This window comes from Acomys minous (genome assembly GCF_964271855.1).
Source record: "Acomys minous genome assembly, chromosome: 12".
NCBI lineage: Eukaryota > Metazoa > Chordata > Mammalia > Rodentia > Muridae > Acomys > Acomys minous.
In genome coordinates this window covers 24,727,336-24,743,183 of record NC_140493.1, presented here as the reverse complement: position 1 = coordinate 24,743,183, position 15,848 = coordinate 24,727,336, and the positions used below count along the sequence as shown (strand labels likewise).

The following is a 15,848-nucleotide window of genomic DNA, read 5'->3' as shown; positions in this document are numbered from 1 at the left end:
GTGATTTTGCAGAAGGGGAAACTGAGGCGAGGAATAAGGCATCCATCAGCTTTCACTCCACACCTCAGAGCCTGAGCCCAGAGCAAGCCAAGATGGAGCCTTGGACACCAGATACTATGGACCACGCTTCCCTTGGAGACAGACTTTTGTTTCTATATCTTGAACACTTTCCTTCCTCTGGAGTCTTCCTCCTTTCACTGACAGGACTTTAGATGGGCAGAGAAGAGCCTAGTGAGATTCAAGACCCGGGAAATGGCCGCTGAGCCACAGCCAAGCATGGTGAGCATCCCTGGATAAGAGTGAGGAATGAACTGAGACAGTCATAGACCCTTGAACAGTCAGGATGGGGCCACAGACTCATACGGTAGGGGTTAGGACACCCTTCCTGAAGCCACGTTTAGACGGGTCCCAGCCGCTCCCTGAACGTCTGCTGCACAGTCTGACACAAGCTCTCAGCCTGCTATACCCAGTGCACGAAAATGAAAGAGGATTTTCTGGTTTGTGGCCCCTCATGAGAAAACAAACCACCAGGCACGATGCCTGCCAGGTCCCAACCCACTGATGACCGATGGTCAGGAGCTGATATGACAACAGCTTCTCTGGCTTGGGTGGCATAGAAATGGAGCCAAGAGTGAAGGTCGCTGGTGAAGTTTGATCTGAGCTTCAACTTCCAAGAAAAGGCAACACGTTTAGGACTGGTGTGCCGAAAGAGGGCTTGGTCTCAAAAGGAGGGGCCTGCTTTACATGGATTTGTGGAGAGGGAATAAGCTTGGGACTTTGACATTCACATCGCACATATACACACATATTTTGGTGCCTTCTGTTTGTCGGCCTGGGTGAAGAATTCATCTTAAGATGGGGGAATAGGAGGCTGTTGCAGCAGGGCTGGGAGGAGAGGGTGACAAGAGAGGTTTTGAAGACACAAAGAGGCATCAGTCAAGGGCCTAGAAGAGGACACTTGGGATAGAGATCTGATATTACTCTGCCACCTGCTCTACCCTCAGGCCTCGTGGGATGCAGAGCTGTGAAGGGTGCCCTCCATTGTGTCTGCTCTGAGGAGTTCTCTGGGGGACATTTGAGGCTCTCTTTTATTCTACACAGAGACCCTTGAATATTGGGAAGGACGTATGGCTAGAGAGAGCTTTCAAAGTCAGTGAGGTTGAAGGACAATTTGCATACCTTGATTGTCAGACAAGGTCCCTTGTGCTCATCCCATAGAAACATACTTCCCTTATCGGCTTGTTCAAGTTGAAGGGATTTCTGTCCTACCCACTATGACAGGTGGTGTCCAGCCCTTTTTTGCATCTTTGCACTTGGCCTTGCTGTGTCTGATGTGACATTGTCACCAGCTGTGGTGTCTGTTTGTGACCTTGGTCTCTAGGACCATGAACTAGACCTAGACCTGGCCGTTGGTGTGTCAGGAGTGAGTGAGGCGTGGGAGTCAGCCTGGAGCCGGGGCTAGTGGCAGCTCTGCTGCTCTCTGCTCCTGATCCAGGCAGGAAGAGCACGGGCTCTGAACATCTGCAGAGAGCAGGCAGGAGGCAAAATGCACAGCTCGGAGGAGTTTGAGTTTTATCCTTATTACTATTTCTTAGAGGTAGCTCCGTGGCCCAGCCTGGGGCAATGGTCTTCGTGAGCTCTTTGCATCTTTTTGGTACAGTCTTAGGTAGTGTATCTGTTGCTGTGCTGAACATCAGGAACAAAAGCAATGTGGGGAAGACAGGGTTCATTCAATCCTACGTGCACATCACAGTCCATCATCAAAGATGTCAGGGCAGGAACTCAAACTGGGCACGTTCTCGAGGTAGGAGCTGACCCAGAACCATGGGATCCTGTTACTTTCTGGCCCACTCTTATGCCTTGCTGAGCTGCTTTTTCATGGCAGCCCAGGGGTAGTGCCACCCACAAAGTGCTGGGCCCTCCAACATCAGGAAATGCATTCACAAAATGCACTACATACTTGCCCATGGCCTGCCTGATCTTAGGAAGCCTTTTCTCAACTTGTTTCCCTCTTCTTCGATGCTGCTAGCTTGTACTAGCTGACATAAAATTAGCAAGCACACACATCAACCAACCACAAGCTATGAACTCCTCTAAACCAATCACAGTGCTAAGAGATTTCTAGACGGACCCTCTTAGGGAAGACGGTTCCCACATAGTAACAGTTGACTACAGAACCAAGGCTAGGCTTAAAAGCAGCCAATGAGCTGGGCAGTGGTGGCTTACAGCTTTAATCCCAGCACTCAGGAGGCAGAGGCAGGTGGAGCTCTGTGAGTTCGAGGACAGCCTGGTCTACAGAGCAAGTTCCACGATAACCAGGGTGACACACAGAGAAACCCTATTTCAAAAAACCAAAACCCAAAACCAAACCAAAACAAAACAAAACAAAAAAACCCCCAAAACTAGCAAGCTTGAAGCTTCCTGTCCTTGGATGCAGTATGGAGATAGTGTTGCAAGTCACATGCCTGCTGCACAGCAGAAGCCCCACCCTGGAGAAAAACATTCATCCTGAAGCAGGTTCCAACAGTCTGCTTAGGACTGTTGCCCTGGGGGACAGAGATGGACCTCCTCTTCTTATACACAGAAGACTGTGATCTTATGGCCATCTGCCACTGAGGCAAAGAATAGGACAGCCCTAACTGAGACACCGAAAACTGATCAGTCCAATGACAGAGACCTCATGGGGCTCTTCACAAGGATACCTCAAGGTCTTCTTTCCCTCCTTACAGAAGGCTCCCCAGAGACAGGAGTGACCAAAGCCTCTTCTGCACCCCTTCTTTGCAGACACTAGTGACATATAATAAAAATGAGACCCAAGTGTAGCCTTGAAACCCGTTCAGCTGTGTGGACACCATACACAGGCAGGCGGGGAGAATTTCAAACAATTCTTTTTAGACTGTATGTGACCTCTAACCTTTGCCACCAGGGCAGCTTTGAAACTTAACATCTGTGCTGCCAAACCAATGCTGAGCCAGCTTTAGATTGGAGTGTTTCTTTGCTAGGCTTTTTAAGTCTTAGATGCTCAACTCCTGTGACCTCATGGCAGAGCTCCCAGGCAAGCACAGATCCCTGCAGGCCGGATCCTGCTCGGGCTACAGATGCGTGTCCAGCAGTCGAGGGAGAGAGAAGTCTAGGGAAAGGCGAATCCCTCACAACGCACTCACACTCTCTGAGTGCAAAGGGTTTGCTCTGATCCCACATCCTGTCATCTACAGAGTCACCAGTGGACAATCAATTTTGTGTTGATGACACAGATTGAAGGCTCTCTGTCCTGGCCACCTCTGCTCCTCTTCCTTTCTCTTCAGAAAAAGGCAGGCTCACATGGATTATCAACCAAACATGGCAAATCAAGTTGCAGTAAGACTAGGCACCTCCCTTATGTATTAAGGCTGGACAAGGCAACCCAGTATGATGAAAACGATTCCAAAAGGAGGCAGAAGAGACAGAGACAGCCACTGCTCCCACTCTTAGGAGTCCCACAAGAAGACCAAGCTGCACAACCGGAACATATATGCAGAACACCTATGTTAGACCCATGCAGCCTCCCTGGTTCAGTCTCTGTGAGCCCCCACGAGCCCAGGACAGTTGGTTCTGTGGGTTTTCTCTGTTGTCCTTGTCCCCTCTGGCCCATACAATCTCCAGATTTCCTGAGCACTACCTAATCTTTTGCTGCGGGTCTCTGCATCTGTTCCCATCAGTCACTAGGCAAAGCCTCTCTGGCGACAACTGGAGTAGGCGCCAATCTATGAATATAGCAGAAAATCATTAGGAATCATTTCACTGACTTTTCATTTTTTATTTTTTTGCCAGCCATGTTTGGGTCTATCCTAGCTCTCTGGGCTATCCACCTTCTGTGTCCTGGCTCTCCAGGCAGTGTCAGGCATGGGTTCCTTCTTGTGGCATGGGTCTCAACTGGACCCAGTCATTGGTTGGCCACTCCCACAACGTCTGTGCAACTTTTGCCCCAGCATATTTTGTAGGCAGTACAAACTGTAGGTCAAATTTTATGTGACCTGGTAGATGTTCCAGTCTCTCCAGTGAAAGTGTGCCTGGGTACAGCAGATGGCTGGTTCAGGCTCCCCATCGCCCATGGCTAGGAGTCTTAGCTAGGGTCACCCTCAGAGATTCCTGGGAATTTTCATCGCACTAGGTTTCTAGCTCCTTATCTTCTCCATGGTCCCTAGAGAAAGGGAGGTCAGCAGGGAGATGAGGGTCTACTCTGAGGCAGCCAGTGCAGTATCTCCCTTGTCTGAGTGGCTGCCCATTTTAGGAGGTGGGCTGGGCTGGGTTGCTCAAGGTGGTCCTGTGCCTTTCTGTTTACACCTCTGAATTCCACTAGGTGATGCTGGTGCTGGTGCTCACAGTCTGACTCCCAAAGCCGCTGTAGGGTTGCTACCCTTTGCATTAATGCCATGTTCCCATTGGCTGGACCATGGGTGTGTTATCAGCACCCGCACCCCTGACGTGGCAGCCACCCTGGGTGATAATTCTTGCCTTGTCACTGGTCAGCCACGCTGTTCTTTGGCAGAACTTCCGGGGTGTGCAGGTGAAGGAGGCTCTGCGTGTGAACCTGGAGGTTGACGTCCTCGTTTGTCTCTTTCAGCCGGATCTGAAAGGATCCTGTGGTTGCACACTGACTATATTCAGGGCTGGGTTAAGGTTCTACTTTGTTCATGTCCTGCTCGGTGATGTCCATCGTGGCCAGCCCCGCAGCTCTCATGGACACTGTCATGGCTGTGTATCTCCCTGTGCTGTCCTCTAACCACCAGGATAAAGTTATGCTGAGAAAAAAGAGGAAGAATTAAAACAAAAAATAAATAAATAAATAAATAAATAAATAAATAAATAAATAAATTTAAACAAGAAAGTATAGGTTTTTTTTTTTTAAGTGTGGCTCATGGCTGGAATCTTGACCGGTTCCTGAACTGTGGTATGAAAACAAATAACTTTCACAAACATGTTCCCAGCTGGAAAAAAAAAATCACAATCCCTCCCATTACCAACAATGATATTGATTTGGTAAAGCACCAAGTGTTTAATTTTTCTAAAACTCTAATCAAAGTTAATGAGTTGCCAGCAGTTGTATGAAGAGCTACCCTTCTCCTAGAAGCTGGAAGGGAATGGTCAAGGCGAAATATACATTTGTCATAAAGCCCATCTTGATCCACAGTTCGCTTTGTCCCTGGTGCCCAGTCTAGCATGTGGTCCCTTCTTTCTGGAGCAGAGTAGAACTAGCCCACAGCCTTGGAACTCTGTGAGTTTGTACACAGGAGACTTTGACCAGCAGGTGCGATTCAACCCCAAGTACTGTGAGAGACCAGAGCGCAGCAGTAGCATGTGCTGTGGAGAGTGCTGGGGACTTCTGAAAGGAAGCAACGCATGATGGTTCCAGGTGCAGAACAGGGGCTTGAGGCAGAAGCGCCATGTGGGCAGATATACAGGTGCCATAGATGCTGGGCACAGCAGCACCACTGTGTGTGCATCAACGAGTGTCGGCGCCGCACCGTCCAGTGGAAATAAGACACCAACAACCAGACTTCTTCTCGAGATCTTTACTCAGGATTAAGCTCAGTAGGAATGGCCCCAAAGAAGGGAAGGGCCAAGCTTAAGTACAACTCAAGGGCCAATCAGCTCATGCCAGGTGCCACCTCCTCATAGGTCCACATCAGAGCAGGACTGCTAGTCATCAGATCACCAGTTACCCTTGCACAGCCTTTTGCCATATAAGGACTTGTTTATCTTAGAGAGCGCTCGCCGTCGGGATGGCGGAAGGCGGAAGCCTGCGCCATGTTAGGCATGGCACCTCGCAGCTCTCCACAAACGAGATGCAGGGGCAGCTGAGGGAGAAGAGGAGGGAGAAAGGGGGAGTGGACAGAGCAAGGTCATTTAGGATGGTGATCTACGGAGGATCCCACAGTCTGTGATGGCAGGTCTTTCTTTCTCAAGTCCACAGAGAATTCCCAACCAAAGTGTCCTGGATTGAGAAGGACATGTGATGTCCTTCTAAGGTTGTTCCTCTGTGTGAGTCAGGAGGGAGTGTGGGATTGGGTGGTTCCCTAGAGGTGGGCATTCTATTGTGTGGGCTGGATCTTACTGGGGAAGGTAGGTCTTTCACTTTCAGTTGCTAGGTATAATGGGGACTCAGGTCCTCCTCCTCCTCCCTCTCCTCTCCCTCCTCCCCCTCCTCCCCCTCCTCCCCCTCCTCCCTCCTCCTCCCTCCTCCTCCTCTTCTTCCTTTTTTTCTTCTCTTATATATTGCATCCCGACTGCAGTTTCTCCTTCATCCCATCCTCCAGTCTCTTCTACCCATCCCCCTTGTCCCCCAGATTCAACTCCCCTCCATCTCTCCACAGAAAAGGACACGCCTCCCAGGGGTATCAACTAAACACATTATAACAAGCTACAGTAAGTCCTGGCACATACCAGCACATCAATGCTGGATGAGGCAATCCAGTAGGAGGCAAAGAGTCCCACAAACAGGCAAGAGAGTCAGGGATAGCTCCCACTCCTACTTGTAGGGTTCCCACAAGAACACCAGGCTGCTAAGCCACAGCACACGGAACCCTCCTCCACTGCTGGTGGGAGTGCAAACTTGTATAGTCACTTTGGAAGTCAATATGGCAGTTTCTCAGAAAATTGTGAATTGATCTAACTCAAGACCCAAATATACCGTTCCTGGCCATATACCTGTAGGATGTGCATCATATCACAAGGGCACTTGCTCAATTATATTCATGGCAGCTTTATTTGTAATAGTCAGAAACTTGTAATAATGGATAAATAAAATGTAGTAAATTTACACAATGGAATAGTACTCAACTGTTAAGAACAATATCATGAAGTTTGCAGACAAGTGAATGGAACAAGAAAAAAATCATCCTAGGTGAGGTAACCCAGACCCAGAAAGGCAAACATAGTGTATACTCACTTCTAAGTGGATTTTAGCTGTCAAGTAAAAGACAATAATGCTGCAGTCCACAGACCCAGAGAGGCTGAGTAACAAGGAAGGCTTAAGTGGGGATGCAATCTCACCAAGAGAGGGAGAAAGAATAGATTTCTCAGATGGACTTGAGGTGAGTGAGATTGGGAACAGGAGGGATCAAGTCACGGGGAGGGAGGGAGGAAATAGTGGGAGACACGGACAGAATCTGGGGGCATTTTGATGAGAGACAGAAACCTAGTGCAGTGGAAACCCCATGGAACCGAGGAGAGGAGCTTAGCAAACACTTAGTAATGGGGACACAGAGCCTGAACCGGCCTTCTTTGTAACCAGGCAAGGCCTCGGATGAGGGATTGGGACACCAACCCAGCCACAAAACCGTTGATCTACATGTTTCCCTTCCTGCAGAGTGTGCTGGCACTGGAACCTAACTGAATCATCATCAAAGAGACCAGAGAGGCTTCATTCAGCAACTGATGGCAGCAGATGCAGAGTCTCACAGCAAAACAGTAGGAGGAGCTCAGGGAGCCCTACAGAGGACTGGGAGGGGGCACCAGAGAAACCAGAGAGGTCAGGGACAGCCCACAGAATCACCTGACCCAGGCAACTGCTCCTAACTGGGATCCTGATGTGCAGCTAGTGAGCTAGTGGCCTCGGGAAGGACAGCTGTGTCCCTTCCAGCTCAGCCTCGGGGAAGATTTTGGTAAGTTGGGGGCCTCTTATGCCTCTCTACCTGCTCACCCTCCCCACAGATCTTGAACAGAAAGGGATCAAGGTAGACATCAGCCCAGGACACAGTCCAGACCTGCAGCCATGTTGGGCTCTGGCTGTCCCTCTCTCCCTTTCTGCCATAAGCACAAGATGAGATCAGATGAGATCACCAACTTCCCAGGGCTCTGCCCAAGCACCAGAGTGCCTGAGACCTGGCCAGCTGGTCTCCCACCTTCCACCTCCCAGGGGTCTGTTGTGGGTCCCCACTCCTTTGGGAATGAAGGAAGTGAAGGGTGTAGAACAAAGCAGGCAGGCAACCCAGGGCTCACTGGTACATGCATCCTGTGCACCCTGAGGTTGGACCTGGGTAGTTACTACTGTCAAGATCAGGAGGGACAAATGTTGACGTGGGATGTAAAAGGTACCCAGGAGCTGTGCCACACACTGTGTCTCTGAGCATGCCTCTGTGCGAGGCCCTGGAGACACCTGAATCTTGTTGAGGATTCTGTGAAGCAGGCTGAGCAGGTGGATGGCAGATCTGCCTCCCCTGGACCTCCTCTGCTCGCCCCCTCCACCGCACCGCCCTCTGTCCAGCCTGTGAAGAGTGGGGAAGTAAGACAGGCCGTCCTGAGCTTGTGAGCGGAATGTACAAGAGTGCGGACAGGAAGGGACACTTTGCACAATCACAGCTTCTGCACATACTCTGGCCATTGACCTGTGTAACCATAGGGTGAAGAGCTAGACCACAATTGGAGGTAGAGGAAATGATCTCTGGGTTTGAAAAAGCAGAAAGTCCCAGATACTTTAAATATTTTTGGTGGAGGACCCTCAGCACAGTGCTGGAGCCCTGCAAGCTGCTTGGGCAGGCAGTGGGGGAGGGGAAGGAAGGGGAAATGGGATGGAATGGAGAGAGGAGCTGCAGTATCAGGAGCCCCTCTGTCCAGGATGAATGGACTTGATCTTGGCCCTAGGAGGTAATTAAAGATGCTCAGGTTCCTGCTGTCCTGAGCCCTGGTCTCCCTGTCCCAGGAAGATGCCCTGAAGCCACTGGGAAGCAAGACTTGCTGGGAGCCTCCTCTCTGCCCTACTTGGAGAGAGCTAGGGAAGGGAGGCTCCCAGCCTCGGCTTCCAGCTGGTCATCCTGTGGGAAGGGCTGGGGCCATCTACACTTCCTCTTGGCATCTGTCCAGCCTGCTGCTAAGCCTAAGAGGCTCTTTGAGTAACAGATAAGTAGGAGACCTGGCTTTTCCTTTCCTTTCTTATGTGGTATTTGGCATCAGCCTAGGTACATTATGTACTCTGGACAAGAGTGTTACCACCAGCACCGAGTGACTCAGAAACAGGAAATGCACAGTCCGGAGGGTTCATGGAAGTATAGTCACCCCAAATCCCATCCTTTCTTCCTGACATCTTCTGGGGTCCTGTAGCTTATAAAACAGGACACAAGTGTTAGGGACAGCAGCTGGCTTGTCATACTGGTGTCTTTAGGAAGAACTCTAGTTACCATCAGCCTTCTTTGCATCTGGTGGCTCCCACAGGGTCATTCAGTCATTGTGTTATTGACTCCAAGTCTGGAAATTAATGTCTGGAAGAACCAAGGTCCAAGAGGAAGGGGCAACCTGGTGGGAAGGTGACATCTACATTTGGGTGGCCAGGTGTCTATGGCATCAAAGCCACTGTCTTTTTGAGGTGAGGGAAGACCTGCTACTGAACATTAATTTGCCTAGGGTTTATCAGGGCAGCTGTGGGGAAGGGAGCAAAAGGAAACTTTAGAGATTTTCTTAGGGATGCCTTGTCCCTGCCTCACCTCACTCTTTCCTCCCCACTTGACAGCAGCAACAGCTGTCTGTGTAGTCAGTGTTTTCCTGCCCTAAGCAAAAGGGACAAATCCTGTCATCAAGTGAGCTGGTGGTGATTATTGTCAGTAATGAAGAAGGGTCACCATGGAGACCCAAGGCTGGACCATGGGCGGTAGAGAGAACCTACCCTAGGACCAGGGCTTTGGATGGGAAGCCTGAAGGAGTGTCCAGGTGGGTGCTGTTAGAACGGGCGTGCCAGTTGTGTCCACTGCATCTGTGAAGATCCTGTCTATAAACAAAGAGCAGGAAGTAGAGTTGGACTTGGCAAAGAAACAACACTCATTCTTTCTTGCCAATGAAAGGTGCCAGAATACACTTTTGAGACTACAACCAGCTAACTGTGAAGACATGACTTACTGAGAGATATTCATAGAGCGCACAGTCGGAGGCTGGGAAGGCTCAGAGGATGGCCCAGGCACCAGCTTTCGTGTCTGGCGGGACCTTCTTGCTGCCCCATGTAAAGTGTCATCACACAGCAGGACAGAGCCAGTGTGCAGACTCAGGGCTCCATCTCTTCACAGAGCCGTGAGCCCCAGCATGGCAGCCCAGACTACGCACCACACTGCTTCAGTTGATGTTGCCTGTCGTCATGGCCACGCAGTGTCCACCACAGATGCCGAAACGTTTCTCTTCATCTCGCCCATTCAGATTCAGCCCCTTCTCATGGCCGTGTCTCCAGCTGATCACCTTTTCCTTGGACCTAACAGGACAGCAGAAGAACCTTGGCTAGAGTGACGGAAGCCTGAGGGGACGCCCAGGGCTCAGTCCTTCAGCAGCAGCTTCAGGGACAAGGGACAGTCACTCTTTGACCTTAGTTTCTCTGCTAACCAGAGAGAGCTATGAGACAGCAGCCTTCATTAAAGCTGCCCCCACCATATCCCACAGTGTGTTTTCCTCTTCCTTGTAGCCTGGAATCACAGACAGCTATAAAGAAAACCTGTGAGAGATCCGTGCCAGACACCATGGACGATGCAGCCCTCATGGCTTCCGGAGGTACTGACAACTAATCTCTCTCTGTGTCCTGGGGTGGTCTAGAACCTTCGATCTCCACACTGGGAGGCTGTTGGGTTGAGGATAGAAAGGGAGTCCCCCAAACTGGACAAAGGGGGAGTCTCCTGTCCCTGGGTACCCAGTTTTCTCCAATCTGGGGAGCACACCCAAGGATCCCCTCCTCCCTCCGTTGCCTCTCAGTAGGGTCAGCACAGACTGAAGAAGTGGAGGACAGTGGGCCATGTGGCTTAGTGACAAATCCAAGTCCGGGGACACTCCACACTCCTGACCACATGGGAAGTCACTTGTCCTTGGCCTTGCTTGAACCAGGCCTCACATGTGTGGCGGCTCCTTTGAATGGGTCCTTCACTTCACACAACAAGTCACAGAGTTAGTGCAATAGCAAGGGGCCCAGTTGCTGTGATAAAACATTGTGACCAAAAGCAACATCGGGTGAAAGGATTTATTTCACTTCCACTTCCACATCTCAGTTCATCCTCAGAAACAGTCTTGGCAGGAACTCAAAGACCTAAGGAGCCTGGGGGCAGGAGCTGATGCAGAGGCTGTAGAGAAATAGCACTAGCTGGCTTCCTCTTTTTAGTTGTAGATTTTCATTAGAGGGCTTACTAAGATCAGAGTGGCAGCATCAACACTAGGCTGTTCTGAAATCTCCCCCGTGAACAATAGTCCAAAATTCTGCATTTAGCTTCCAGCAGATTTTAGGACAGGGGCAGAAAGCAGACACATTCTTTGCCAAAATAACACACAAATGGTTTCCAGCCCAGTTGCTAATATTAATCCCCTTTGGAACATCTTGAGCCAGGCCTCCACAGACCACATTCTCTTGGCACTATTGTCTTCCAGGCCTCTATGAGGATGTCCCACTTGTAGTGTTCAAGCACGTTCCTAGTCCTGAGTCCTACCTATGGTCTTCCACAGCCCTTCAGAAAACAGCATGATCAGGCCTCTCACAGCAATAGTCAACTCCCCAGTACCAACTGCTTTCTTAGTTACTTTCCTACTGCTGTGCTAAGATACCACAACTTAGGCAACACATGCACACTAAAAGCATTTAATGGGGGTTTACAGTTTCAGAGGTGAGACTATGGGCATCATGGCAGCAGGCAGGAAATGTGGTGTGGGGCAGTAGCTGAGAGCTTACATGAGAGACAGAGAGAGAGAGAGAGAGAGAGAGAGAGAGAGAGAGAGAGAGGGAGGGAGGGGGAGGGAGGGGGAAGGAGGGAGGGAGGGAGGGAGGGAGGGAGGGAGGGAGGGAGGGAGAGAGAGGGAGAGAGAGAGAGAGGGAGGGAGGGAGGGAGAGAGAGGGAGAGAGAGAGAGAGGGAGGGAGGGAGGGAGGGAAGGAGAGAGAGAGAGAGAGAGAGAGAGAGAGAGAGAGAGAGAGAGAGAAGAGAGAGCGCACTACTGGGATGTCTGGGCTTTTGAAACCTCAAGTCTATTCGTAGCAACACATCCTCTCCAACAAGACTACAATTCTGAAACAGGTCCACCAATTAGAAACAAAGCCTTCCAACATATGAGCCTATCGGGGCCAGTCTCGTTCACCCCACCACAGCTAGCCTTACTTCTCCTATGTGCAATTAGTTCTACATTGTGAGTTCTATTTTCTTTGAAATTCTGCCTTTATCCAACCGTCCAATGTCACAACCCTCTGAGGAGTTGAAAGTCACATTCACAGGCTCAGGTGCTACTGTTGACAGGCAAGAGCCTTAAGGCACATGGAAGGCACCCTACAGTGTTGTCACTTTCTCTAGTCTCCCTTGTTCAGAGCAGAAGACATCTCATTGCAGAACACCACAACACCTCCCTGGTATTTGAATCTTTCCAGCTGCTGACCCATGGTCCCACAGTCTGAGGGCTTGCAGCAGAGACTTTTGTTTCTCTCAGTTCTAAAAGCGAAAGCCCACAATAAAGGAAGGGCAAGTTGGTTGTGGTGAGGCTGCTCTTCCTGGCTTGCAGCAGCAGCCTGCCAACTAAAAATCTACGCACAGCCTCTCCTATGTGCATGGAGAGAGGGGCAGGAAGGGACCAAGTGGAGGAAGGGATACATAGACACAGAGACCAGTGATGACAGGTCAGTAGATAGATGGCAGTTCTCAACCTGTAGGTTGCAATCCCTTTAGGGGTTGAACATCCTTTCACAAGGATTGCCCAAGATGTTTGGAAAACACAGATATTTACATTGTGATTCATAACAGTAGAAAAATTACAGTTATGACCTAGAAACAAGAATACTTTTTAATATTAGGGGGATACCATAACATGAGGAACCATCCTAATGTGTCACAGCTTTAGGAATGTTGAGAACCACTGAGAGAGAGAGAGAGAGAGAGAGAGAGAATATATATACATATATATTTATACATATATACATATATATACATTATATATTTATATATACATACATATATACATAAATACATACATACAACATAGGTTAATAAATGATAGATAGATAGATAGATAGATAGATAGATGGATGGCATTATACATGATGTCTATTCTTTTGGTTATCAATACCACACTCCTGTGAATTAGGGAAGTATATTTATGACACCACCTAATCCTCATAATTTCACTTTTGGGCATAAGGCCTTTTATACATGAATTTAAGGACACAACTCATACCCCAATATGGCTGATTCCATCAGGTACCCAGTCTCAGATGCTGAATTCCTTGACTGTTAAATGCCACACACTCCTGGCCATCTCAGATCTTCTATTCTGTCCTCTGGTGTCTATGGTTTCTTACATAAGGCACATGGCTACAGCTTCATCTGCCTACCTGATTGCCTACCAATCAGGTCAGCAGCCAATCAGGGTAACCACTGTCCCCAGGCCCAACACAGTTACATTTCTTCTCATTCTGTTTTTTCCCAAGTCCTAAGGAGACTCTTCATCCAGGAAGTTGTTGAGTATCTAAAGGACTCAGCAAGCAGAGAAGACCTGCAGCTCCTGTTGGCCAAAGATGAAGCCTGGGAGGTGCTTGTGGCAGAGGCGGGATTGTCCAGGTCATCTCCACAGGACTCCCCCCCACATGGCCCCAACTTTTCTCTAATCCCACATCCCCGTGCTCACCTACAGAGTTCACACTGGGCAAATATTTTAGTAGCGAAGTCATAGACCTTGAGGGAAGGCATCTTTATCATGTGCCTATCACTAAAGTGTGTCTTCACTGTGACTTCACACACTGATGCCTACGGACTAAGGACCACACAGGGTCTATGATCATCAAGCATTTTGTGCAGAATGCAAAGCCCTGTGCCTGTATAAAATTCTTTCCCACTAGTTTTATAACATAAATCTGTGATGTGAACAAGACAGATCATAGGGGAGCCCATCTTAGAGTGAACCAAGCTGTCTGTCTGATGTACTGACCTCCTCTGTTACAGAGTTGAGGAGGCAGCACTGCACAAGGCTCTGAAGCTGCTCCTAGAATGCTCAGCTCTAAAGGACAAAGACAGGCTTCAAACAGAGCTGCTGGCCAGGAGGAGGGTTATAGAAGCTAAAAGGAAGCTGCTGGAACACATCAGGAAGCTCCGAGCTCTGGCTGAACATCTTGACCAGGTACACAGGCGCTGCACCATCTCCAACGTGGTGACCAACTCCACCAGCACTGCCTCTGGAGTCCTGGGCATCCTGGGTCTAGCTCTGGCACCTGCGACAGCAGGGGGAAGTCTGCTGCTCTCAGCAGCTGGGTTGGGGCTGGAGACAGTGGCTACCGTGACCGGTGTTGCCACTGTGATTGTGGAAGAAGCAAACAAGTGGTCGGATGAAGCTGAAGCCAAGCGCCTGGTGTCAGAGTCCATGGACACTCTGAGGAAGGTTTGGGTAAGAGTGTACTCGCACATTCTGGAAGAACCTATGATCTCTTTAAAAGATTGAAAACCTTGGGGAAAACCATCGGTGCCATTAAGGTAGCCAGAGCCAACCCTCACTTAGTGGCAGATGCCAAGCGCCTCATGACTACTGGGCGAATCTCTGCCCGATGCGCTGGTCAGGTGCAAAATGCCTTTGACGGCACTGCTCTGGCAATGACCAAAAATGCCAGAATCAGGGGTGCAGCTCTTGCAGGAGTCTTCCTCGAAGTGGATGTCTATCAGCTTATAAGGGACTCAATGCATTTATATGATGGAGCCAAATCAGAGTTGGCCAAAGAACTGCGGGCACTGGCTCAGGAACTGGAGGGAGAGTTGAAAAAGATTGCACAGATCCACAGGACCCCATGGAAGCCTTGGTGACAGCCGCCAACCCCAAGCGATATGGAGGTCAGTGGCGATGATCTGGATAGAGTAGAGGTGCTGAGGCATTTTGTTAGAGGTAGAAGGGATGGTCTGTTTTAACTGTCATCTTGACACAATCTAGAACCATGTGGGAAGAGTCACAGTGAGGGACTGTCCAGCTCAAGCTGTCCTGTGGACATGCCTGAGAGAATTTTTTCCTTAATGGCTGTATGTGAGATGGTGAATTTCTCTACTGTGGGTGGCACTCGTCTCTAGGTGAGGATGCTGAACTGTATAGTAGAAAGCTGACTGAACACCATTCAGCATGCATACACGACTTCGTTTCCCATTGCCCTTGACTGTGGATGCAGTGCGGCTCACTGCCTAAGTTGCTTGACTTCTTCAAAATGATGGGCTATATACGTAGCTGGGAACTTTAAGCCTAATAAAAGCTTTTTCCTCTCCGTTTGTTTGTTTGTTTGTTTGTTTGTTTGTGCGTTTTGTCACGGATCTTATCATGGCAACAGAAACGAAAGTTGGGCGAGCACAGAGTGTGGAGGAGTTTGCGTTTCTGTGGCTCACAGTGAGGTTAATATGGACGGTGGAGGGAAGGGGGTCCAAAAAAAGGTGACAGCATCCTGCACTGAGGGACCAGAGAGGGTTAGAGAGTGTGGAGAACAGGGCTAAACCACAGAGTGGTTTGTGGGGATGACAGAGAGGGGTGTGCCGAAGCAAGCAAGAAGGTCGGGGAAACAAAAGAGCTGGGAGTAGGAGTCTTCCCAAACTCCCTCCCGACAGGACGATGCCCTGTGGGCTGCAGCCCTTGCTCTCCTGCATCACTCGTACCAGCTGTCCATCAGGCGGCTTCCATATGCTGACAGCGGTGCTGCTGCTGATGTTGAGGGTGGTGGTGGTGATAGCACAGTGGGCAGAGCTCTTGGCAAGTGGACAGCCCGTGCTGTGGACAGGACATGTTAATTGTTTTGGAGGAGAGAGTTGGTGGGGCCTTGGCATGGGTAGAGAACTTTGTATGGACCCAAAGGTCTGAGGGGGCTGTTTGTCCTGAATAGTACATCTATCCCCAGGGTCCCTTCCTACGGCATAAA

At 49.7% G+C, this 15,848-nt stretch overlaps 1 protein-coding gene across 1 annotated transcript; it reads left to right on the top strand.

Moving 5' to 3' along the window:
• Positions 1 to 10,453: 10,453 nt before the first annotated feature.
• LOC311579783 (apolipoprotein L3-like) lies at positions 10,454 to 15,207 on the top strand (the record flags this gene model as incomplete). The annotated part of the gene is made up of 2 exons (XM_084750626.1): positions 10,454 to 10,503; positions 13,912 to 15,207. Coding segments are annotated over 2 exons (543 nt in total), but the record flags the coding sequence as incomplete, so codon positions are not given.
• Between the last annotated feature and the right edge of the window lie 641 nt (positions 15,208 to 15,848).